Raw genomic sequence first — 27,361 nt, 5'->3', positions numbered from 1 at the left:
GATAAAAAAGTTGACAGCAAACTTCTAGCAATTTTATTTTAAAATTGGGGGGGAAATACGAAATGGCAGTTCAGCTGGAATCCTTGGGTAATACAAGTTGTGTAATTGAAATTTAGCTACCGATCAGCACAAAAGCAAGCAGTGCAGACAGCCAGAGATTTTTTTTTAAGGTATGTTTATGCATCTCGCTGCTTTGAACCTTTTTGAAAAACACATGGTGGCAGTGTGTCTGCTCCCTCTGCTGGCCACCCACCAGGCTCCTGGCCTCTCACCTCCTGCTCTCACCCCTTCCTGCAGAACGCTTTGTGGTCCAGGCTGGTGCTTTCCTGCTTCTACCTGCATGTGTGGTGCCTCTCGAGTTTCTCAGCCAATGAAATAAAGAAAACTGCTCACCTGACAAGAGGTTTCCTAAGATGAGCCAATCGCAGCAAAGGGAAACACATACAATCACGTGACACAACTTTTGCTACCTCCTACCAGAGATGGGTCATTGGGTTTTTGCTGACCCCACCCACGCCAGGGTGAGGGAAAGCGATTTTGGCCACAGTCCTCTTCTTGCTGCAGTCCTCCCCACCCCTGCTGCACAGTAGTTTTGGGGTGTTCCCCAATCCTCAAAAGTAGATCTCCAAGGGGTACAGTGGGAGGGGGAAACCAATAAATATTGCTTTCATAAAGCATGGGTTCCAACCCCTAGATATAAAAAAAAATCCATCAGAAGCAAATGAAAGACAATAAACCCTTAAACAAAACAAAAAAACCCCCATACCAACCACTTTGGGGAATAACTCACTAATATTTACTTAACAACACTCATAATTATTCATTAGTTGCTGAAGAAAAATGAGCAGCCAGGCAAAGAACTATGAGATGATGTATGCCTTTATAATTGTAAATCTAAGAAGGAAATAAGAATGAGCAGAAGTCTAGGAGGTGGAATACAGGCCACCTACGATGCCAAGTGTAGAAGGGCAGACATGTTCCTTTGGTACACCCCCACAGTTTGCTGGGCTGATCCAATTACAACTTTTTGGTCACCAACAGGGGAAAAAATCATGCTTGAGATAGAATGGAGTGATGCAGCATTGACTTGCACGTAGGGAGGAACAGAGAATGAGGCAGATACAGACAATACAGGTGATGAAAAGCATTTTTATTTTGAGAGAGCGCGCACAGCACATCTGCATGATCACATACTACTGGTGTTAAGAGCAGCCCTGCATAACAAATGAACAGAGCTGAACCACTCCTGATGTCATACCACTGATAGTATTAACTCCTTTACGGGAGTGTGTCCGCAGTGAGTGATGGTCACTATATCCCAGGCAGAGTTATAAGTCCCTTTCCCAATGTACTGTTTTCTTCAAGCGAACATATAAACCTATGAAGTACCACTGCTGCTATTGCTTCAACACCAGTCATTTGGCCATGCCTATGATCCAATAGAATAACAACCTATTCTAATCTAATACGAAAGCCATTCTTTCCTTTGCATCTCAACTCTTGACAACCTCCGCAACTCCCACCCGTTACCACTTGTGATTCCAAGACATTTATCACAGTGCAAAAATCTATGTCTGAGATTAAGTGTAAACTGCGTACCTATCTTAACCCCTTAATTATAATCATAACACTGTTATTATATTAGTCACTTGGAAGGTGGGGCATGGTCAACTTAAAGGGAATGTGCAAATTCTGTGCTTTTCTTGTTCAGCTGCATCATTCAGCTTCCAGCTAAATTCATCTCTTGAATGTGGTGTAAATGATGCATCCCCTTTCCACTTCACCAAGACAACACTTTTCATGATGCAAACAACCAGGCAGATAAAATTTGATTTCACTCGTGCTGGCAAAACACACCATTCCTCTGTGAAAGTCAAGGATGAGAAATGTTGTATTCCTCATTATGAACTTTTAGTTCAACAGGTCAGTTTCTATATTTCAGTGTGTCATCTGCTTGATAGTTTCATGTAGATACCATCTACTCAGCCTTGCTCGAAGGAACTCAGGGTGGCATTCGTGGCTCTCCATTTCTCATTTTATCCTCATAATGACCAGGTGAAGTACTGAGAGAGTGTAACTGGCCTAAGGTCACCCAACTTTCATACCTGGGTTAGGATTTGAACCTGGATCTCCCCAGTTTTAATATGATAACTCTGATCTTTGCATTGGACTGCCTCATAATACACTTGTCTGTTATAGAGAATTCTCCATGCAGATGTAGAACTGGTTGATGCTTGCACAACAAACAATTGCATTGCAATTTAATGTCTCAATGTTCGGAGGCTTGAATACATCCCTAACAATGAACCAAGTCTGATGTTTGTTTCCTGTTTATCTTCGTATTGATCCTTTTGAGGGTTTTATGTTCTGCTTTGTTGCTTGATTTTTCTAACCCCAACGGGGGCCTGAGTTCTTCCTAGAAAAAACGGCTCCCACTTGGGAATGGATTCTTCTATTTTCGCCCAGTAAAGTGTCTGGAAAAGATACAACACAATGCACAATTTAACTTTGCATTACAATGCAATCTACAATGTTTACCACAAAACAATCCAAACATACACTGTGCTTTGAAGCTTATTTCAGTGTGAAGTAATTTAGAAAAGGCCAAACTACTCTGGTGCTAAATCTCAAATCCCTCAATTATACAACATAATGGAGGCTGCAAGGATTTCAACTCCTAGAGTAAATTTGCAATGATTGGATGTGCCCTCTTGTGGTGAATAATGTATTAGAATAGTAATCCTTGAACTTTATAATGGTTTCATTTAGTTACACAGGAGTTACGCTTCTTTGAACCACAGAATCATTCCCTGGATTACTAACATTCAGATCCTTGTCTAAGATCATTTTAATTATTGGGTGGGTGTCTAAAAATGGTTTAGCATTTACAAAAACACACGAATGAACTGTATTAATTCAAAGGATTTGGAAGTTATCAGGTCCAAATAGTTTCAGAATGAATTTTACGTAAAATCAACAGGCAATTGTTTTCCACGTCGAATGTGAAAGAACAAAATGCATGGTAAAATAACACTGGGGGGAAAACCAAAACAGGTCTCTCCAGAAGTCCACGTATTCTGGATGCCACTGGTAATCCACCAGAATTTGCTGTTGGTAACCAAGAGGGAGGTGTATACCCTTGCATGCTTCATAGAATCATAGAGTTGGAAGATACCACCAGGGTCATCTAGTCCAACCCCCTGCAAAATGCAGGAATGGTGACCTTCCCGTACTTCCCGCTATCACCATCTCTTATTGCTCTTTACATATATTATCTTAGTAACCTTTACAACAATGTCACAACAGCGTGAAAGCACACTGTGAGATCGGGGATCACCCCCCCTTCCCTTTCTTCCCCAGCTCGGGAAGGAAGCTGGAGCTGATCCATGTACTGCTGTGATTCCCAGGCACTCGGAGTGCCAGTGTGCCACTGATGAGCCCGAGCTCTCCTTCTGAGCATGGAGCTGGGGAGGGGGCGAGGGTTGTCATAATAGGCAGGCGCTCGCGAGTGATGCAGCTTTACTCATATCCTGCCTCTTTCATGGTGGAGCTCAAGATGACTTCAAGTTTGGGGGTTGTGGATCATCCCTGCAGTCACGAGGCGCTCTGAGTGCCTGAAAAGTGCAGAGTGACCGTGGGGATGATTCTCCCCCCCCCCAATCCCTGTTCCAAGCTCGGGAAGAGTACCGGGATTCATCATTATCACTGGGGCAAGTGAACCTGTGGGCTCTTGAACACTGAGCAATGCTTGTCAATCAAAGGTCCAAATCTACACTTTTCTATGATAACTGTGGCAGTTTTTTTTTTTAACTACTTGCAACCTTTAGACACCAAATGCACAAGGCTGGAGCCAGACTTCCAGGAACAGAAGGCATCTGTGGAAGCAGATCACATATGAGTGGAAGACGGGCAATTTCACCCAATTTCCAGCGTAACATAGTGGTTAGAGTGTTCAAGGTTCAAGTCACCTCCTTGCCATGAAACTCTCCCGGCTGAACTTGAGCCAGTCACTTTCCCTCAGCCTAACCTACCTCACAGGTAGGTTGCTGTGAAGATAAAATGGAGGGAGGGAGGAGAACCCTGTAATATGGCCCTGAACTTCTTGAAGCAAGGGAGGGACAGAAATTTACTAAACAGATGAATAACAATGACACGCTCCTTGAGCCAGGTGGCATTTTATTCAGGAAGGGTCCCCCCCAACCTTTAGCAGAGGCTTTTTTTCCAGGAAAGGGGAGAGAAGTGGGAAAAGTGGGGGAAGACCTGCTTCTGTGGGTGCCTGCAGTTTGTGGAAGTTGGGGATCCAACCCACAGACTAAATAATGTTGATACATTTTGATCAATCTAAACTATTCCCTTCAAGCCTACTCCGGGGGAGTGGGGACCTGTCATCCGCTGCAATGGAAAAAAAGTGAACTGGTGATGGATTGGGGGAAGGGACTCTGTGGAAAGTGTCACCCCCCCCCCCCAATTTCTATCTTCTGTGTTAGTTTGGTACTGCTAATTCTCCTTTATAACGAACTCGAGGGAATGGGGCCTATCCCCAAAGACAGTGCAGGCGGGGGGGGGGGGGGGCAGCCTACAAATACCTTTTCTTTTAGGGGCAGGAATGGTTACCTTCCTGTACTACCCGATATCACCATCACTTATTGTTCTTTATATATATCATCTTAGTAACTTTTACAACAATGTCAGGCAGGTTAGTATTATCTTATTACAGGTGGAGGGCACTGGCCTGCCTATGGTCAGCCATTAAGGTCATGGGCAACGAGAGATCTGAACCAGGAACTTTTCGAGATTGTTTTTGAACCACGATACCTAATTGATCACACAACTGTATACATGCACAAAGTACCTTTTTGGAAGGTTGGAAATTCATTTAAATCTTCAGTCTGAAGAACAAATGGCATATTTATATTTCTGATTAATGCACCAGTCAAATGACATTTATAGTGCTGTCTACCACCAGACAGATACTGGTAGCTTTACTTTGGAGAAGTTGAAAGAACCCAATACATGAAAGAAATTTATACGCACACCCTTAACCCATGGCTTCTTATACTAACAAACACATGCTGAGGATAAACTGCATCGCAGTGGAATGTCACAAAATAGGATGACAATAGGATGACATGAAACTACAATTTTGAAACCCAGTTCTTACTATATTTTACATATGTTATGTTACATATTTTATATATGTTGTGTATGTATATATATATATTGCTATTGTATTGTTTAATAAATTATATTAAAAAAAGAAAGTACAATTATTGTAATGAAGGCAGATAGGTTTGCACAAATGCCTAGGAAAAGCAAAAGTAGCAATGGGGAAACATATTTACACTGAAACCAATCCTTTATTCCAGACTCATTTTCTAGAACCCTTGCCCTGGATCACATGGTAAATCTCTACCAATGGAAGGCATTCCCATCAGCGAAACGGGACTTTCTTACTCCTTCTCGTGCCACACCCTAAAATGCTCCCCAAAATGGTGTTCTTAGGGGACAGAGGACCCTCAAGAACAGCAGGATCAATCGCACATCTGCAGTGGGAGGGGGAAACTGGCAAAAAGTGCCCCTCTTCCATGATCAGAAATTTACCAAGGGATCCAAGGCCTTATGATTTTTAAAAAATCTTCACTAAGAGAAGGGCCTCAAATACAAAGCAAACATGTCTACAAAGCAACTTCCAACCTCCCTTTTATCTCTGTGTACATTCCAAAATCTGATGACAATGTACCACACATCAAAAAACTGAAATTGTTGGCATGAATGGAATTTAATATACACCTAAAGCAATGCTAGGTGCTCCTTACTACAGCATTCAATTTTAACATTTAGTCTAATGTGTGTGTGTGTTAAGTGACGTCTAATAAAGGGCCTTAACAATGAACAGAAGCTGCTGCAAAGAACTAGGACCCACCAGTGATTGCATTTCAAAGAATACTGTCATTTAATATTAACATTAAGAAGAGAACATAAGAATTGGTGTTAAAACAGACAAAAGGAGGGACTTCACCATTAAACTTACCTCGAGATTAACCGTATTAGGGTGCGGAAGTAAGTGCCCTCTTGCCTGAAGTTTTTTTTCTGCTGCTTCTATATCCTTTAAAACACACACACACACACAAAATCTTGTTAAAATCTTCTAGAATACACACACGTGTGATTTATTATTTTTGGTATGAAAGCCCAAACATTAGTCTAGCCATATACGTTGTCAGCAATTTATAAATGACATCAAGGTACATGTTGCTTTACAGCAAAGATATAAATAGACAGGCCCCTGCCCCCAAGTTACTTACAATCTGAAGTCAGGCGGTGAAGGGAGGGCACAGAGGAAGGAGAGAAGCAAATGTAAGAAAGGATGAATGGCGGCAAATGCCGCTAGACAGACCTCACTGATGTTGGGGATGAGGCTGGGGGAGGAGGGAATTTAGTCAGGGAAAAAGCAGATTTATTAAAAAGAAGGGGGGATGCCAAAGCACCTAACCCTAAAACCTAAATATTTACTGGGTTTGAAGGTCAACAAGAACTTGCTGATGCAGTGAGTAGGAATGGATGTACTGCCAAGTACATCACAACTATTTGTTACGCAAGCACTGCAGTTAAACTGTTGTTCCACGGATAGGCCAGCATCTTTCCCCCCTTCCATATCTATATGTATAATCCACAAGAATCCCTGGAACGTAATACCTCCTCTAAAAATTCCCAAATCAACTCTTGCTTATAAACTCTTGTCTGAAGTAAAAAAAAAAAAAAAGTCAGTTTTACAAATGAAGTATGAGATGGTTAGCCACATAGCATATTCTCAACTTGATCCCTGCTCCTTCCAGTCCAGTTGTCTGCTCTGGCCTACAGTTTGCAACAGTTTCCTAGCCTCTGACCCTCACTGCTCAGCCTCAGGTGGGTAAGAGTTGAGACTCTCAGGTGTTGAGCTCCAGAAGCTGCCCAAAGACATGGATGGGCAGTCTCTCTGCATCTGCTGGATGACTGGAAAGGGATTCTGCTCTGGGTGTGTTCATGGAGATCTTTCCTCAGCATTATCCCTGTCAGCTTTGATGTTTCTAGGTCAAATGCATGGGGCCACTTTATTTCCTCTTAAGGTTGGGTGTTGCTTGATTAGAAGAGGCACGGATCTACTTCCTCTTTCCAGTCCAGCTTGTATTCTCTTCTAATCAGTTGTAGCCCATCTTCACATACGGTATTAGATTTTTAGATGTATGCCTAACATATTTTTACATCTTCAAATGTAAAGTGTGAATGCAAAATCCCCACAAACATACGTATCATAAGTTACACCTTTCTGGGGTCTGAGACCGTCTGCGGTTCCCCATCAAGAGCACAACTGTTTAGCTGCCATTCAGTCCGTGCAACAGCCTTTATTCCTGGAATGATAAATGACAATTGAAGCCCAAATCCAAGATGAGATTATCACAGCTGATAAACGTTGCATCATTACCTCCCAGGAAGTGACTGAATCTCTCAGGTACAGTTATCCTTATTCACTTTGAAAGATAAAATCCTTGAGGAAATAACTTTGAGGAATAAGGTCAATAGGATGGAGATTTTAAATGAATCAGCTGTACCCTGACAAACACCTCCAGGGTGTCAGAGAGTTGTTTTTACTGCAGAGGAATTCTCATTGAGAGCCCTAACTGCGTGATTTCAACTTGATGCACTAGGGGTAATTTACAGTTAAGATGATTCACGACTCAAAGTGAAAGCATTCGCTGTGCACACGTGATGAAGCCAATACCCCTTCTGAAAGAAAGCTACAAAGTAATGAAGCGACAAAGAAAGAAAACAATTTTGTTGAAGCTCTTCCCTGCTCAAGACAAAGATGACTTGCTAATATGCATGCATAACATGTGCACAAAGATGTAGAGAGGCAGCAAGCTGTTCACCAGACATTCAAACTCTAATGAAAACTCACCTCTATTAGCTTTTCTTAGGAAATTTGCACATGGGCTTCCACTTTCCATGTGTTGGGTTCACAGAGAACCAGATTCAATTTGAGAGGGGGGGGGGAAGCCTCCTTAAAGCTGTGACACCCCCCCTCCCCCGTGGGCTTAGTTTCATATACAAACACTAAAGAGATCAAGCGCAGGCCTTTTGGGCAAATTAAGAGAGATGGGAAGGGGCGTGGGAGTGGGGTGTGAAGGAGCCAATGCAGAACAGAGATGGAAGAAGGGAGGATAGCAGATGGCAGTGTCGGGAGCAGAAAGTGAGTGTGACGAGTAAGGCATTTTTTTAAATTAAGTTTTTTTAAAAAAAAGGAAAATCCCCAAAGGGGCTTCCCATAAGTCCCCAACCATGGCAGCTTAGAACAGCAGGGATCCTGAAGCAACAGGGCCAAAAAGTCAGGACATTCACAGTGAACAAAGTAGCCAATCGACATATTCTCAGAAACCAAACCCACTGCAGGACATCCTAGGCTTGAGGAACTTGAATGAAACTTGCGGACAATGAACAGAAGTGACCATCCGAATGACTGTTAAAATGCTGGGTCAGAAAAAGAAATGCAACTTTCCCTCCTTCCCACACTGATGAGTTTATAGCCGCCTAAGACATCCCCTGATCTCTATATATTAAAAAAACGGTGGTTCACAATGTCAGACTAACAACTCCAGGGTTTAAATGACAGAGCAGATGTACCATGACACATAGACTCCTACAATGCTTTCCAAAACGTTTCTGTCCTGGCCCAAAGAACTTAGTTGTCACAATGATCTGAAATTCCATTCATTCTAAGGTTTGCTTTAAAAGAAAAGAAAAACGGCAGACCACCATGTTCTTAATGCAACGCTCTTCTTCCTGTAGCATTGCCCTATGTACGTTTCTCCAGGATAAGGCAATCCAGACGAAGACTATCATTTGCAATCATTTTTGCAAACGGGTGTTTATGGTGATATGAAAATTAAGTACTTGGTGGTGGGGTGGGGGGAGAAAACAGCATTGATTTTAAGAGAGAACGGTACTTTGACACAGCCTGCACACCAGATGTGTCTTTTGGTTGCTCCTCTCCAGTTATAGCATATTTTGAAGTCTATTGTCATACATAATACTGAATGAATGACAGGTACTGACAGAAATTGCTGCTGGAATGTGAAATGTGCTTTAAGGAGAGAAAAATGATGCCATAGAAAGACTAGATGGCACCTTTGCATGCCCACTGGTTGCGAGAGGCAATCAAGTCTTTGGGGGAATTTTCCCTTTAAGGTTTGCTGACAGGGTTTGCTTTTGGCAATTCATCTTCTGAACAGTCTGCGTGGCAGACACCTCTGCCACTTTAAAGGCCATTTTTGGATACCACAACACTATGGCTTTAAGCATTTTAAAAGACATATTTTAAAATAATTTTAAAAGACAGAAAAGAGTAAAAGAACTGAGGGACAAATAAACATTCCTGCAATGCATAATAAACACTTCTACTTTAAGATGAGAAGTACGAGGAACTGAAAAGACTAGAGAGCTGTACTGCAGTTATAAGATACTTATGTCTACAGATACTTCAGCACCCTCTACCTTAGAAAGATGTAACATAGCTGGAGGTTTAAAATAAAAGGTTTCAGTTGAATCTTGTGGTGCCCTCCAGATACTACCAGTTTTACCAGTGATACCTTCCTTCTCTGATTATTTGGCAAATTTGAGAACATGTCTGACAATGTTTCACTTTCTCAAAGTGCGCTGATACTTATTCCCCGTTCTAGCAGCCATGGTATCTTTGCTGGCTGAAGGTTTGTAGATTCTGCCTTTATAACTGTTCCACAACAACAGTTGTACTTAAAAGTACTTGAGGGGGGAAAAAAACCAAAGTGAACAGAACAATGACTATCCCAACATGGGAGGGGGGGGGGAATGCTGGAATACTTGCATGATCTTCTGCATGGTTATCTGGAATATTTGCCTGGAAATATATCCCATTGAACTCACCAAGAACTACAGAGGACTACGCTGCAAATATCCTTAAATTTCAAGTAATGAGGTTTATTCCCCCCCCCCCCATATTATCCTTTGTACAGTTAGCCAAGTCTGAATATTTGTGACTCATCCATTTCTTAGCTTTGGAAATCTAACAGTTCAGTTGAAAGCACCGGAGAAATAGTAACTCTTTTCATAGCTAAAAACATATCCGAAGCACTTTTTTTTTATTTTATTTAAATGTAGGCAAATACAACAACACCTCATCATGGCATCGGTGTATTTCTGAGAAAGCCAAATCAACAACTCTCCACATGCTAACTGTGAAATGTACAATGCCTGGTATCGGGAACAATTTTCTAAAGTTGGCACATAAATCTGAACCTTATTTTCAAGGTTCTAATATAATATTCTGCATGGATCTCATTCCTGTTTTATTTTGTTATCAGAAAGCATCTGTAGTTCTGCATGTCTGTTAAAGCCAGAATAAAATTAATATAACTAAACTTACTAATGCTGCTTTTTCTGCCAGACAATTTGTTTTGATGGTCATACATATGCTTTTATTTCTTCCACGACTGTTCTAACATTTCTGACACTTTGGTAAATTATTCAGAGGAATGCAATAGTAGACAGAAAATGCTTTATATAATTTGGAAGGCTTTAAACATTAAGATACAACTTTATTGTAAGCTATTATTTTAGATGCACAATTGCCATACTCTTTACAATTGATATGACTATGTACATTTAAAGTAAAATTTGAAAATATATCTTACAACATCAACAAGAGAGATTATATTTTCCCATCCATACTATTCTAGAGGATAGAACATACAGATGCATAAAATCTACCCCACACAGCAACTGTGCCATTACTGGTTCCTGCTTCCCACCTTTTAAATGGCCTTCATTTCCTGCAATATGGCCATCTGGAATAGGAGAAGGGCAAAAGCTTATTATTGGGTATGCTAGAAGGACACAGGTAAGAGGTCACTGCCTTGCAATGCCTAGTGAAACTGCTACAGTCGTGGAGTCAACGTACTGAATCACGTTAGCCTGGTCCAAAACAGGACGTGGTTCAAAGCAAAAATAGGGACCACCAACCAAACCACTTCACTTCGATTCTTCGATTGTTTCTTTTTAAAGATCATATTGGGACTCCTCCAAGAGCCAAACTGCTCATTCCATCAAAATGTGTCCAAATGCCAGTTCCTGTGAAGAACTAGGAGTCCCGTCAAGTGCAAATTTCCTTTTCGGCTCCAGACAGAATAATTTCATATGCTCTCAAACTGAAATATGCACAAGAAGGTTAACAGAACCCTCAGCTCCAAAAAGAGCAGAGTGGATGAGTGGGTGAACTGTCATAACATGTTTAGAACAAAGCAATTAAAGGGAAGTAATTTCCCATTTTTCAAAGAAAGAGGCGACACATCCCCACTCTTTGAGACTGCACTGCCCCAGGGATGTCTCTGGAAAAATAAAACAAAGGCACACTGTCACAAAACACGACACCACAACATGAAAGAGCAAAGCAATGAGGTGAATGCATTTTATGGCACAGCTGTAAATGTATTTGTAGTATGCAGAGTGTACTGTAGGAGGGTGGATATTTAAGTCTCCATAGCCTGGAGCTCACTCAGTGTAGTACTTCTGCACCCACTGCTAACTTCTTCAGACACAACAAGATGAAATAATTGCTACCAGGCAAAACTCTCACTGTAAGAAATACAAGGTGGCAACTACCTCTTTAGACTCTATTAATCTAGCCTCCATCCTTGCTTCCCAAAGGCTCCTAGAACCAGAACGTAAGCTTTCAAGCTTCCATTTTTATCTATAAAAGCCATTTCCTAATGTTCCATACCACTTTCTCAATGTTTCATTACTTTCTGGAGTGACAAAACGAAACCGGGTTGGGGCAATGCCAATTGGAAGAAGTTACTTCATTTTCAGTGGCTGGGGTCAACGGGGTAACAAAAAGGTTAAATTCCACCTTTTAATTTGTTTTCCTATATAAGGGAATGGCTGCCGTTCAATTGAATGGGGGAAAAGAAAAGCACTGAACCCGATGACAACATTACAGTGAGGGCAAAATCTGGCCGCCCACCACAACACTAGATGGACGAGCCTTTGTCAATACGGATTCCGCTGCAGTGGAGGGAAGGGAATGTGCCCCCTGTGGACACTGGGTTGCACCTAGCCTATATTTTTCAACAGCAAAATGGAACTTTTCTGTGTCCTCTCTCACAGCAGCCCACAGGTCTCCACAAAATGCTGCTCCTGGGGAACAGGTACCCAAGGAATGACATGGGGAGAAGATCAATAGCAGAAGAAGAGTTGGCTTTTATATGCCGACTTTCTCTACCACTTAAGGGAGACTCAAACCACCTTCCAATCACCTTCCCTTCCCCTCCCCACAACAGACACCCTGTGAGGTAGGTGAGGATGAGAGAGTGTGACTAGCCTAAGGGCACCCACCTGGCTTCGTGTGTAGGAGTGGGGAAACAAATCCAGTTCACCAGATTAGCCTCTGCCGCTTATGTGGGGGCGTGCGGAATCAAACCCGGTTCTCCAGATCAGAGTCCACCACTCCAAACCACTACACCAGGAAGGAATCAGCAGAAACTGCCTTTTTAGTCTGACTCCAACCCATTTTCTCTGCCAGCGCATCATGCAGGAACCTGCACAATTTATGAGCCCTCCCTTCACACACATCTCCATCATCTTAATGTGAAGCATTTTGTCAGTAGAAATATACAGATCAGATCTCATACACACAAGCTGGCAAGCATTTGGGGTAGAGACTGATATCAGATTGCCTCTGTAACACAAATGGGCCTCTTGAAATTATCCTTTATCTCTGTGAGGCAGAGTTAAGGACACAGAAATTATTCTTCCATATTCTGGACTGGTATTAATTATTATGCACATAACAGGTTTTATTGTGCTTTACAAGATTAGACAAACAATGTCATTGTCTTTAACAATTTCAATATGAGCTGTGAACCTTCCTGTGCCCCTCCCCGCATGCCATTATTCTATCTAAAAACAGAGCAGAGGTACTCAAGTATTACAATAATAGAGAGTTTAAAGATCTTCATTGCAATAATACCCTGAACCTCAAATGGAGGTGGTGGTTGACTTGGAACCTAAGTACACTCATTAGACAGCAACAAACTCGGTCACCTGCTATCTGTGAATAGTTCCGCAGAGTGCCTAGAGCAGGTGTTGTTAAGAACATGCTCAAAGTTCAGCCACATCCCAAAATATGGATGAAAAGCCAGAAAGATGCCCCATGCGACATATTGCCTTATTCACTGTATTACATGGCATTTACTGAGGGTCTGAAATTATGACAATTAATTTCCATGACCAGTCAGTTCGGGGTTTCATCTGAGATTTTACAGTAGAATGGAGCAAAAGGCTATAAACGGCTGTTATACCTTATTCTTGAAACAGAGCCTCCACATTCAGAACCCAGAGCCAAACACCAGGGAATGCCTATCTCCACCATGCCCACTTTAAAAGGACATCATTATGGAGCATGGTGTCCAAGCAGTAAACAGACAACCAGTCTGATCCAACAAAATAATCCTCACATTCCTACGAATCCCTACCATCTTTTCTGTCAGAAGGAGAGTATGAAGAACAGCTTATTGCATCCCAAGGTGAAATAAACCTCTTTGCTTCTTCCAAGATTCTACTATATGGTCAGCGATTGATAGGCACCAAAACTTACATTTATAAGTACTACATTTCTTTTATGAGCAGCGTCAGCTTCTTGCATTTGCCATGTCTTCTCAGCCTCTCTGTCTCCTAGATGATTCTCCATCTGCTGAAGCAACGCTGATCTCTGAGACAGTCTACAAAAGGGAAACATTCTGATCAGTGGGCAGACCATTTTTTTCTGCAAATCAGCTAGAAAAACAACAACCTTTTACCCTCACCCAATTTTCCTCTAATTATGTTGAATATAGCGTGGGTACACTGAAGGAGGGGGAAAAGCACAGGAAGTCCCTTCCTTGCTGTGCTCCCGTAGAGAAAGTAACCGCCAAGTTGTACAACAAGAAGCCTCTTTGCACAAATGAGACACCCAGCACTGCTCAGCTTGGAAGGCAGTAATGTGCAGCATCACTGACTAGATGGGTTAACTGGGTTCTGTTACTAAATGTGTAGGCTTCTGAACAAAAAAGATACAATGTTCAGAGGGAAGGGTGTCACACACCTACCCCCACATTCATGTATTGTTGAAGTAGTTTGCAAATTGTGAAGCATATTCTTTTTTCTTCTTAGCAATCAAGATCTGTAATTAATCAGATGTTGTTGGTTCCCGCAAGAAGTGGCCTTTTCAAATCTCCCCTTTGTTCTACAAGGTTTCCCCAGGATCCCATTCTTATTTCCAACAGTATAATAAGGTCCCTCACAAATCCTGATAATAAGGTTTCAATTTTCAATTCGATTTATTACGGTCATTTGACCAGCATTATAAAAATACAAGAATGAATATCATCGGCCTTACTAAGAAGGTCTGATAATAAGGTTAAAGATTGATCAAAAGATTGATAATAATCTTTACATCAGAAGCTCCCTGGAGGTTGTTCCCCCCCATCAGTTGATGTGTTTGTTCTTCAAGACAATCTCCCACAGAGCAGCTAGTAGTGGGAAACTTGGTAATTAGGAACATAGATAAATGGGTTTGTGATGGGCAAGAAGACTGCATATGACTTTACTGCCCCATGTGGAAATATGGACATTAGGACTGTAGAAGTCTGGAACCACCAGAAAGAACTGAAGCTTAGTATGAGAAGGAACATGACACATTAAACACTACAAAAATAGGATCCTACTTACAGTAAGCGGTACACAGCAATATAGACCACTGTACCTAATAATTTATCCAAGTAAGTTGTGAACCATTATACAGTGTAACCCTATTACCTGTGCGGAAAAGTCCTCTTCAATTATGCAAAACTGAACTATTGAAGGAGGGTGGGAGGTTTCCTGACCTCCTTGGGCAGGCTGTTCCATATGCTGGGAGCCACACAGAGAAAGCACATGTATGGGCAGTTGTCAATTTTGCTCATTTGTAGGTTGTCACTTCAGAAGCCCCTGCTAACATGAGCAAAGCTGTTGTAGCAGAGCATAGGGGGCAAGGCAGTCCTGCAGATAAGAGGGATCAAGTCCATGAAGGGCTTTGTCTGTGATAGCCAATACCTTAAATTGAGCCCAGTGACAAATGGGCAGCCAATAGAGGAGTCCTCCACCAACCCCGCACAGCTGGCTATTGAGGCATGGCTGTTATCCCTTTTGCTAAATTCTCTCTTGTGTACTTTGAATAAATGCTTTCTTTCGTTTAAGTCAACAGTGAGCTTGACTTTCAGATGGGTCTAAAAAAACTTGATTACTTCACATTGTGCTTCTACTATTCTGATTAATTGAACTGTAAAAATAATAGTGGGGATTATGACAAATTCCCAAGGGGTAGCTGTGTTACTCTGCTGTAGCCAAAGCAACAAAGAGTATAGTCGCATCTGAAAGACTAACAAATTTATTCTGGCATAAGCTGGTTTGAGCTCACTCTTCCAATGCATTAATTGTTACCCAGAGCCAGCAAAAACATATACAAAATACAAACAGAAGCAGAAAGAGAACTACTACAAATTATTGATGGTGGTTTAGGGAAGAACCCAGAATTACAACAGGATGGGATTTATTTAGAAAATGTATATTCTGCCTCTCCAGAGACCTGCTTGAGGTGGAGCACAAACTAAAGCAGTACAATAAATGCCTAAAAACTATCAGTAATGAACAAGTAATAATTTGTCGAAGGCTTTCACGGTCAGAGTTCATTGGTTTTCGTAGGTTATCCGGGCTGTGTAACTGTGGTCTTGGTATTTTCTTTCCTGACGTTTCACCAGCAGCTGTGGCCGTCATCGAGAGACACTGTCCTTCAGTGTTACTCCTCTGAAGATGCCGGCCACAGCTGCTGGCGAAACGTCAGGAAAGAAAATACCAAGACCACGGTTACACAGCCCGGATAACCTACGAGAACCAAAGTAATAATTTATTTATTTAACACATTTGTACAATTTATTTATTTAATGCATTTGTACCCTGCCTTTCTCCCCAATGGCGACCCAAACCAGCTTATATAATTCTCCTCTCCTCCATTTTTACCCTCATAACAACCCTGTGAAGTAGGTTAGGCTGAAAGAGTGCGACCGGCACAAGGTAACCCAGCAAGCTTCCATGGCACGAGTGGGGATTTGAACCTCTTAACCATTACGCCACACTGGCTCTTCATGGGCCAAGACACAAAACAGCATTCAGCAGCTTACAATAATGTTCACAAAACAGTCCTCAACCTAGAAGCAGACCATAAAATTAACTCTAAAAGATGGAACCTTTTAGTTAAAATCCTGGGTGATAAAGAAATTCTTGGCCTGGCACCTAAAGGCACCTAGAGAGCATCGTGGAGGAAGGCATTCCAAAGGCAAGGCACCACTGCTGCAAAAGGCACTGGGTGTTGGTAGTTCTGTTCTTACTTGACTGACCGATTCCAGAAACAGGTGCAGGGGGATTACTGCTTGGAAGTGTGGCATTTATGCTATGGGGTCCTGCAGGATTCTATCATGCCTCTCATGCTGTTTTAACATCTACACCACACTGCTGGCAGAGATCATCTGGAGATTTGAAGTAAGGTGTCACCATATGCGGATGACTCCCAGCTATATTTCTACTTAACAGCTGAGACAGGTGGATCTGTGGAAATCCTGAACAGGGCCAAACTAGACGTGAGAGCATCCCTGGGTCCAACCTGTGGATGCCATTGCCATTTTAAAGCCTCATGAGGCAATTAAAATGCTGCAAGGGCCCAATTCTGATCAGGCCTGCAGGAAGGCAGGATAAGGCACTGTTTTTCTCTCCCTCCTGCAGCTTTTCAAGGGCCTTAATGTGAGTTCATCAAACTGCTACACTGCTGGCCCAATTGCAGCATCTTTAAATCAGCTCATTAGGCTTTAAAATGGTAGTGGCGTCCACGGATCGGGCTCAGGGATGCCATAATGTCTAGTTTGGCCCTAGGAGAAGGTAATGAGATTGATCAGGGCCAATAAACTGAAGCTCAGGCTGTAAAAGACTGCGATGCTACCAGTCAGAGGAGAAGCTGCTTAGGGATTGTGGACTCAGCCTTTCCTGGAGGGGGCTGCACTCTCCCTGAAGGAGCAGGTTCATACCTTGGAGGTGGCTTCTGGATCCTGTACTACGGCTGGAGGCTCAGGTCTTCTCCATGGCACACAACGCCTTTGATCATGGCAAATAACACCTTTGACTGATAGGCCAGCTATGGCTGGTTCTCAAAAAGCATAATCTGGACATGGCGATCTATACTCTGATCACATCCAAGTTAGACTACAGTAATGCACTCTATGTGGGGCTGCTTTTGAAAATGGTCCAGAAACTTCAATTGGTCCAAAATATGGTGGATTCAGCAACAGGAGATCATCTCCCAGCTAGTCTATGTTATCCAAAGAATATAAAGAAACCATAACATATCCAAGGGGGTGGGGCATTAGGATTTCTGTATCCTAGCCCCATAAATTTCCATACTATTTTTACCCATGCCTAAATACTGCTAATTGCCTTTTCAGTCACCGAAGCATCCTGAAACAGCATGTCTTCAGTGTTAAAACTGTCATTGTTCTTACACAGGAGATCTTCCGCATCAACAGGGGCTGCTAATCTTTTCCATATGTAATAAAGGAATTAATGACATGAAGATTCTTTGACAACAATAGACTGCTCTTAAAAACAGAGCCCTCTATTTTGCAATCAATTAAAAATTTTTAAAATTAATTATTTTACACACATATATTTAAGATTATTAAAATAAATTTTAATGATATTTATTTTTAGATTGAGATTTTACATTCAATATGGAGAAAAGCACTGCATTGAAACAAGGCTGTAGATTGAATTTAAGAAGGCAGAAACCAATTGCTGAGCTGTAGCTTCAATTTAATCAGGATACACTACTATGGTAATATCCGTTCATTTAGCATTTCTTTTGACCAGCATTAGCAGCACAGCTCCCCCTAGAGGTAGCATCTTTACAGTCTTTGACAGAAGGAAACAACTTTGCAACATCAAAACTTCTTTTTAATTTATTGGGGCAATATTGTTCTGAAGTATCTGAACAGATTACAGCAATCTTTCAGGTAAAATAAACTTCCCAGTTATTCTATGTGCGTCAAATCATATCATAATGTGGTATAAATGTAAGGTCTGAAAAGATATTTCAAGTTATTTACCATCTCTGTTTCCCCAGGCTATCTTCTGAAATATGTACTTACATTTCTTCGTGCCTTTTAGCAAGCTGTACTTCTTGCGCTAAATAGGATGCCATTGTTGGTCATATGAATAAGGATTTCGTTTGACTATTCTAGTAAGGAAAACAGAAAGAAGCAAAAGTTATTTTTTCAAAGTCAAACATAGATTTTTTTACAATGGTTATTGATTTACTTTCAGTTCAATGTAACCAGATTAATTTCTTTATGATAAATACAGGTCAAAGGTTGAAATATGCCTATTTGATTTTACAGTAAAATCTTCAGTTAACTTTTTTCTTCTTGTTTGTTTCAATCCATTATCAAACAAAACAAGGAAAGACAGTAGGGCCCACCCTATTTTTTAAAAAAAGTAAAAGCAGAGGAACCTGAGATATTGGAGAGAACTGTATCATACTAGGACTGTGAGTGTTAAATGGGGGGTGGGGGGAATGCCAAAACCAGCTTAAGAGACTGGGCTTAAGGAATCAATACACAGAAAAAACAACACTGGCAAGATTAAAAAAATAAACACATCCAAGTATTATGATGTGATGGGGTAACAACAAACTAGAAATGCAGGGAGTTTCAAACAACAAAAGGAAGTCCTACTTTGTTCTTGCTGCCGTGTTATCTGAGGGCCTTTTGACACCACTTGTTTTCAATGCAAAGAATGTGCAATTGCATCTCATATGCTCACACTATCCACCCACAATTCTGAAACATCCTACCACATCAGTTGAGCATTCCACCCAAGAAATAGGCAGGTAGGCATTAAGATAATGGCCTGCAAGATTCCCCCCCCCCATTTTTAAACATCCAGCCTGATGAAGATTTCTGGAAACTTGAAAGCTGTGTTGTATTATTTTGCTCGGCAATAATTTTTGTGAGTCTGCGTTGTGGGATTTTGCTGTGGAGTGAAGCCTTCGTCTTCAATCTCTGTGTTTCAGTTTTGAGGTTTGTTTTAACTGTGTTTGCTGTTTTATATTATATTTATTTTAAATATGCTGTAAAATGCATCAGGAACCATTTGTTAGGCAGCACGCGAAATTCAGCAAATAAATAAGTATCTTTCCACTGTAATGGAGATTTTATGTTTCCCCAACATTCAGCCTGCAATTTTGTGGCCACCAGAAAATTGCAAAAAACAACCCCACACAGTATGTCCACTGCCTTTGTTTGCCATGTTTAACATGATTACTTGAATGTCACAAGCTCCTAATGGAAATTGCTTAACTACTGCTAGTGCTGAGATTCCCAATGCTCCCATCTCCATGCTACTATGCATCTCTAACCACCTTCCTCCCAGCTCAACTCTTTGAAAGAAATTAGGTTGAGATATGGGGGATCTGAACCCAAATCTTCTTGGTCCAAGCTCAGTTCTATGCTTTTTCGACAAGTGCATGCTTCTCCACTACATAGCTCCAGAGCGGCCTTGTTTTTATAATGATAAACACTAGCAAGATCCTGAGCGCAATGCCTTACAAAGACCCTATCAATTTGTTTTAGCTCCAGGGCAGCTCTTGGAGATCAAACACTTGATGCTTAGCAATGCTTAGTCAGATTCAGTGCTAGTCCTTAATGCTAAACACACCTAAAACTGAATATTACCTAAGGATTTGGATAGTTACTTTTTCAACTTATCTTACTTATAAAATGTAAACAATTGCGGACACCATATTTTAAGTGTTGTGCTTTTCACTGTTTTAACATATTCGCTTTTGTGTTTTTATGTTCTATATTATTGATAATTAGTTTTTATCTTGTAAACTGCCTTGAGCCCTGCTTTGGCAGGGGGAGGGCAGCATATAAATATTATTATCAAACATTATTTACAAGTTAAGCATTTTTAATCTGTAGATGTGCTGCCCTTTTCCTGTATTGCAGTGCACTTTGTTTATTTGGCATATTTCTTATCCCCACTTCTGAGGGTTTGAGGAGGGGAGGATAAAGAGCATCATGCTGTTATCCCTACAGAAAGGTAGGGACATGCACATGGGATGGGAGGAAATACTGAACAAAACAAAAACGTACTTCAGGCATGGACTAATGCCCAATTCAGTGTCAGTCACATTGGAAAAACACATGATGAAAAGCAAAAAAAAATGAACATGTATTACATTGGTTATTGTATGGACAGTATGTATTAAAAGATTTGTACCCTGGTCTTCCATAAAGTTTGTGGCAGCTACTACCTCCTAGCAAGTAGTTTCTGACATCCTATGGACCGGCATCCTACAGAAAACAACATAATACAAATAGCAGGCATTAACATTCAGACTCACAGTATCTATCCCATTTTTATGCTGCCCTTTCTCCAAAAAGCTCAGGACAGCATTTCCTATATTTTCTCATCCAAATCTGATCCAGAAAGGGATGCATGCACTACAGCCTGCTTTTGTGGGCAGATTTCCTTAAACCATTTAGGGTGTAGATACGGTTTATTAGTGCAGGACCTATCACAAAGCTACTGTTCTCAGCATTTTACTTTAAAGAGAAAAGCAAGGGAGCAAAACTATTTTCCCAAAGTGAAATGGCTTCATCAGACAAAGCAGTATGAATGAATTAATTACTCAGCTATTTCTCTTGTGCCCTTTCCTGGTATGCAAGGAATTTTTTTTTAGCTTAAATACACCTTGAGGCAAAGGTCTTTCCCATGGTTAATCTGGGATTCATGTTACTGATTCTGCAGCACAGATTTGATATAGAGGCATTTCTCCAGTTTAAAAAAATGTAACGAAAGAAACCCATTTAGTACTTCTATATATTTTGAATTTGTTTTTGGTGTATAATGTGTGTCAGCATTACCTTCCTTTGTGCTTGAACATGTTGAGTTAATCTTGGTACATATATGAATGTGCCATTATTAACAGGAAATGCCTACTTTGATGTATTTAGTTTATTTTGGTGCAAAACTCACCCAACCCTACAACAGCACAGGTGATTTTGGAGCATAGCTGAGGACTCTTTGTGCTCCCATATCCCAACACGCAATGTGCAAAAGACTGAGATTTATCTGGCTTTCAGGGACAGTGCCTGACTTGAGCATCCATACTTAGTATGTGTGACATTTGCTTATCCCCTAAAACTTTTGCCTAAACAGAAATGGCACTGTTTAGAGAGACCATTTGAGAGACCATTTTCGCTTCTCATCGAGACATTCTAAAAGAGATTCAGCCTCCAACTTTGCTCCAACTAATGGACAGAGCTGGAGAGCATGCAGGGGAATTACTGCAACTTCAAACGGGTCTGTGCTCGTTATATCACATTTACCAGTCTCTGTGGTTCACACATTCACATCTACCACAGCCTCTGATATAACAAGTGATTCACATATGGAAGCCCAATTTGGAGCATTTCCCCCCGTTTTGGAAATCTTGTTTCTTAAAATCTGGCTTGGATGTGTGGTTTATGAAGCATCATAAATTATAAGACCGGGTATCGGTAAGTCACATACATCTGCTAGCCAAAATATTGTGAATTGGGCAGGGGAGAGTTACAATCTTGTTTTAAAATACTGCAGGCTACTTAAGGGTCCTATGGTAGAAACGCCAATAAATGAAAGCCAACCTCCAGGCTGGTAGTAGGACAGCAACACAGACAACTTGTTTCTTTATTGACTTTATGTACAGCCTGTCTTTCTCACTCAGTCCCTAAGCTGATTACATGGCGTAAATTGGTAACAGTCCACACAAGCAAGCGTCTAATAAGCACACTGTAGGTCAATACAGTCAGTACGAGGAGGCACTGAATGAGCAATGGGACTAGGATTTGAAGAAGCTGAGAGGTGAAGCACTACAGAGCTATTTTGAGACAAGGCACAGATATCTGGTGCAAAAAAACAAGAAGTGTGTGTGAGGGGAAACAACCCTGTACCATCAGGAGCAAAGTCTGACATACATGGCTCAATGGAAATCTAAGGTGGTGATAGAAAAACCGCAGCCAAGTTGTCGAGGGCAGCCGTGGCGCTATTGTTCCCCCCCTTCCATGTGGGAAGAGATGTCTTGCAGTGCATTCCTAAGGAGAATTACTCGTCTAAGCCCATTGAAAGGAGCCCCGTGGCGCAGAGTGGTAAGCTGCAGTATGGCAGTCCAAGCTCTGCTCACGACCTGAGTTCGATCCCAATGGAAGTTGGTTTCAGGTAGCCGGCTCAAGGTTGACTCACCCTTCCATCCTTCCGAGGTCGGCCAAATGAGTACCCAGCTTGCTGAGCAGAGGCAGATCTACTGTGAAACTAATGAAGCTTAAGCTTCAGGGCCCCTAATCCCGGAGGGGCCCCCCTAAAGCAACTTTTTTTAAATGAGTGACTTTCTCAACAAAATCAATGGAGTTTTTTAGTGATAAAATCATAAGCCAATGGGTTGAAGTACTTAATATTGACTTTAGAATATGTTCTAATACCCATTTCGTATGTCCTCAAAATGTCCCTGTAATTGGTCAAATTTCAAAATTTTATCGGCGGCTTGCAGTGCTGGAACCCCCAGCTGTAACGGCTCTCTGAGCTCACCAAAATCTATTCATAGCCTATATTTTGGCAGCTGGGTCCTCAAATCCTTCATTGGTGCACGGCTTAATAGTTCTATAGTTTCATCACTGTATGGCCCATTTTCAAGGACTCCACCCCACCACCCTGTTCTCCACTATTTGGGCCTCAAGGTCCTTGCAAGGGCAGCAGGGCCCTTTGGACCTTGGTGGATGTTGCCCTATTGTAGCTGGTTGCGAAGGGGCCCCCATAACCGTTCATAACCCCAAAAATGTAGCTCCACCAGTGTTGCTGGGGGTAAAGGGAAGGTGACTGGGGAAGGCACTGGCAAACCACCCTGCAAACAAAGTCTGCCTAGGACACGTCGGGATGTGACGTCACCCCATGGGTCAGGAATGACCCGGTGCTTGCACAGGGGACCTTTACCTAAGCCCATTGAAATGAATAACTCTCCTTAGCAATGTACTGTTATTCTCGTCCTCTAGTTCCTCCCTGCCTTGGAATTAACTACTCCCACTCCCACACACACACATTCCCAAGATAGCGTGATCTCGTCAGATCTCAGAAGCTAAGCAGGGTCAGCCCTGGTTAGTATTTGGATGGGAGACCACCAAGGAAGTCCAGGGTTGCTGTGCAGAGGAAGGCACTGGCAAACCACCTCTGTTAGTCTCTTGCCATGAAACCCCCCAAAAAGGGGTCGCCATAAGTCGGCTGCGACTTGTCGGCACTTTACACACACATAGTTTATACGCCTGGCACCTTTTCTCCCCATCTCCTTTACCCTCTCCTTTCTCCCCTCCGCTGGGGAATGGGGCAGTCGTCTTCCGCGGCTCGCTCCTTACTTTTAACGCGCTGCGGGACGTACCACTGCGCGAGCGAAGGGGAGGCGGCTTTACGCGCTCGAACCGCCGCCCCGGAAAGTCTGAACAGGCAGGCGCGAGAGGGGCGCACGAGCGCGCGGAGAAGACCACCCCCCCCCGGTCCAAATCAAGGGCTGAGCGTGTGTGATTTATGGACGATGCCATGGAAAGGGGAGAAGGGGGGGGGAGTCGCACCCGGGGCAACGGGACCGTACCACGCCGTGAAGGAAAAAGGGAGGGAAAGACAAGCAAGACGTCTTAACCTCTCCGCCTGGAAAAGAAGCGCGCGTTTATTTGCGGAGGGAAACTACCTCGATGACGACCCTGTCACCTCCACCACCATCCTCTTCCTCTATTTCCCCCCCCCGTCCGCTCCCGTCAATCCACAACTGCCTTTCCGACGGATGAACGGCCGCTCCGCCTCACCAGCGATTATCGCGTAACTACAGAAAAGCGAGAGGACCTAGAAGTTGAGGAATGGAACTGTTTGATTGGTCTAGCCGGTCCTGAATGGGCGTGGTTACAATAACTGGCGGCGCGCTCTCGCCTCCGGCTTCTCCGGAGTTCTAACTGGACGTCATAAGTGGGCGGGCTCGTTGAGTTTGAAATGTGGAGACCGTTGAGAGAGGTAGAGGGGAGACGTCCTGTGTCCCTTTCCTCAATGAGAGAACCCTGTACCTCAGGTGTTCTACTTGAGAGGAAAAGAAAGATAGCAGGCAGTATAGCTTACCAATGCCTCTTTTATTTTTGAACAAGACACTTATTCCCGCTTAATTTATTTAATTTTTGTTTATTTTAAAAAAAAACGCATACACACTCATATGAACACATGAAGCGGCCCTATACTGAATCAGACCCTTGGTCCATCCAAGTCAGTATTGTCTGCTCAGACCGGCAGCGGCTCTCCAGGGTCTCAGGCAGAAAAGGGTCTTTCACATCACCTCCTTGCCTGGTTCCTTTAACTGGAGATGCCGGGGATTGAACCTGGGACCTTCTGCATGCCAAGCAGATGCTCTGCTACCACTGAGCCACAGTCCCTCCCCAATACGTATATGCATACTACTTATTTGTGAACATCAAGGTGGTGAACGGCTAGGGTTGCCAAGTTCCAGGTGGTGTTTGGGGATCTACCACTATGACATCTGATCTCCAGGCAACTGAAATGAGTTCTGGAGAAAATGGCCACTTTGGAAGGTGGACGCTATGGGCCATGGCGTTGAAATCCCTCCCCAAACCCCATCCTTCTCAGGCTCCATCCTCCAAATCTCCATGCATCCTGGGTCAGCATGCTGAGGCTTCCTTGGATGAAGAGGACCTCGAAGCAGAGGAAGGCAGTGGAACAGAGCAGTTGCAGCAGGTCACAAGCAGAAGGGACCTCCTCGTGTCTACAGCCACCCAGTGCAGGGGATTTACCTGCGCCAGAAGCTCAGCCTCAGTGGTGCCACCAGAAAGCCCCCCAGAGCTGCTGGAGCAGAGGTGCACAAGCAGTGAAGAAGTGCCAGACTACAAGCTCAGTGAAGGATACTCCAAGATGACTCTAATGATGCTAACTAGCTTCAGCAGGCAGAGAATGCTAAATCAGGGTAAAGCGCAGCAGCTGATCCACTTCGGAGCTATTTAAGCAGGCCATTGTGGCTGACATTGTAGGAACAGTTTATTGCTGCCACTTTGTTTTGTGGGAACAATTTATTGCTACCACTCTGTAGATTGTGAATTCTGGCTGGTTCTGTGTGACTCGGACCTCTGTTTGGATTACGCTTTTGGTACTGCTGCCTAGAATCTGAACCTAGAGGCAACCTAGCATTTGACTTGAATTGCACCTGACCACACCTCTGGCCCTCAGACCTGCTGCTGTACAGGATATCAGGTATTTCCCAACCCAGAGCTGGCAACCCTATGAACAGCTAGGGTTGCTAATCTCCAGGAATTGGCTAGAGATCTCCTGGGATTACAATTCATCTCCAGGTGGTAAACATCAGTTCACCTGGAGAAAATGGCTGCTTTGGAAAATGAACTCTATGGCATTAGACCCCAATTGAAGTCCCCTTCCTCCCCAAAAATGAGCCGGTCCCGAAGGTTGCCTTAGAGGTCCGGAAAATCTCAACTTCGCGTCCTGCCGGAGCACCGCAACATAGGTGGACATGGTCTCCCCGGGCTCTTGGTCCCTCAGGTGGAACTCCAGATGCCGGGTGAGCTGCGTGGGCTGGGGGGCAAATGTTTGGAGAGTTTATGACATGGTTGCCTTAATATACTATATTTTTTCAATTTTATCTTGAGATCTCAGAGCCCATTATAGGTTTACAGTTAAAGATGTCCTTTGTCCAAGTGGCTCAGAATCAATCTCCCCTCCTCCAAACATTGAAGATACAACATCCTGCAATAAGGAAATTCCTGAAGTATTATATACTGATGTATATACATGTATATAATATAGACTCGCTTGGTGTGCGATTAATGTTAACTGTAGAAGTTATACATTTATGTAGGCACAACAATAGTCTGATAGACACTTTTCAGAAGCAAGGAGTGATAAAGTACCTGTCAGTGTGTATGTGTTACAATCTAATAGTGTATGCTTCAGGCCATACTCTTTCCATTACCATGCAATTAATCTGGAATAATTTACTGCTCCATTCTGCTGTCACAGTTATTCACATTTTATACATAATCTTACAACATGCAAACTGTATTGAATGGGTATAAAAATATTTTATTGTCCTAAAGGATCAGATTCATGGTGCATGTACTTCAGAACCTTGTCTGTGGACATTGTCTAGACACCCTATAGAGGTTCATGTGCAGGTAATTATGATGATATCCATCTCTTGAATACAGAGAGTTTTGTATTTTGAAGTAAGGTTGCAGGGTTTTTTTACCAGCGAGGTTTAAAATTGCTGAGACCTGTCCTTGTATTCTCTTGAGCCTTTTGAAGACTTTTGATGGTTGCAAGTTCCTTTTGTTCATCTTAAAAAATGATGCTTGTAGATTTCAGCATTTGACAATAGTTTTCTGTATTTTCAATCATTTTCTCTGTTCATTCTTTTAATACCAATAGTGAATTATTAAATATGTATATTTCCCTCATTCATTTTTCTTTTTTCAAAGCTAAAATTGTTAGCTATTTCTTCATAAGTCTGCACCCCCAATAATTTTAGTCTCCCTTTTTTGAATTTTCCAAGCTATTTTATTTGGAGACCAGCACTGGAGCCAACATTTTAAATACAGTAAATCATGTACTTATAACAATGGTGGCACACTTTAGTTAAACTGAAGTATCATTATTATAACTATAAAATGGTGAAAACAATCTTGTCATTAAGTATGTTTAAAAGGAAAGCAATCTCAGTGAAGTGTTCTTAGGTACGTGGTTGCTCTCTTATAAAATGGTGGGCATGCTTTTAGAATTATGATAAAACATCTTTCAGTATCTAATAATACAGAATGCCTCTATTTATCCATTATTAGTTAATTGCTCCCTAAGTCAAGGCTCATAGTGTTGATTATGGTAAACATTTCTAAAACTGAGATAATGAACGATAATTGTTTAACCACAATAATGGAACTAAGAAGGCAGCTGGGACCTTAGGAAAATTTTTGGATGAAGTTTAAAGACAAGGGAAAGGAGCTTAAATGTTGTACCATTATATGGAGAGAATGTTCTTTCCGTCTCACTACAGAATTATTTCAACATTGAGCAGCATTCAGACCACTGAGGGTCACCGCAAGCTCCAAGAAGAAGATGCCTCTGCCCCTCTCACATTAACACCCCC

General features: G+C 42.2%; 1 protein-coding gene across 1 annotated transcript; it reads right to left on the bottom strand.

Moving 5' to 3' along the window:
* Nucleotides 1–2,360: 2,360 nt before the first annotated feature.
* Nucleotides 2,361–18,365, bottom strand: CEP15 (centrosomal protein 15). The gene is made up of 4 exons (XM_056867006.1): nt 18,276–18,365; nt 13,664–13,787; nt 6,032–6,106; nt 2,361–2,474 (listed from the first exon to the last, which is right to left on the bottom strand). The coding sequence occupies exons 1-4, from the start codon at nt 18,326–18,328 to the stop codon at nt 2,361–2,363; spliced, it is 366 nt and encodes a 121-aa protein (XP_056722984.1). The 5' UTR covers nt 18,329–18,365.
* Between the last annotated feature and the right edge of the window lie 8,996 nt (nt 18,366–27,361).

Source organism: Euleptes europaea, chromosome 1, assembly GCF_029931775.1.
Source record: "Euleptes europaea isolate rEulEur1 chromosome 1, rEulEur1.hap1, whole genome shotgun sequence".
Taxonomy (NCBI): Eukaryota; Metazoa; Chordata; class Lepidosauria; order Squamata; family Sphaerodactylidae; genus Euleptes; species Euleptes europaea.
The sequence above is the reverse complement of the archived record's forward strand: the minus strand, read 5'-3'. Positions and strand labels throughout refer to the sequence as shown.

Coding starts and splice junctions, on each gene's coding strand:
- CEP15 (XM_056867006.1), bottom strand. CDS start 18,328: ATGGCATCCTATTTAGCGCAAGAAGTACAGCTTGCTAAAAGGCACGAA. Junction 13,788..18,275: donor GCTAAAAGGCACGAAGAAAT/GTAAGTACATAT, acceptor TCCCTTTTGTAG/ACTGTCTCAGAGATCAGCGT. Junction 2,475..6,031: donor CTAATACGGTTAATCTCGAG/GTAAGTTTAATG, acceptor TATCTTTTCCAG/ACACTTTACTGGGCGAAAAT.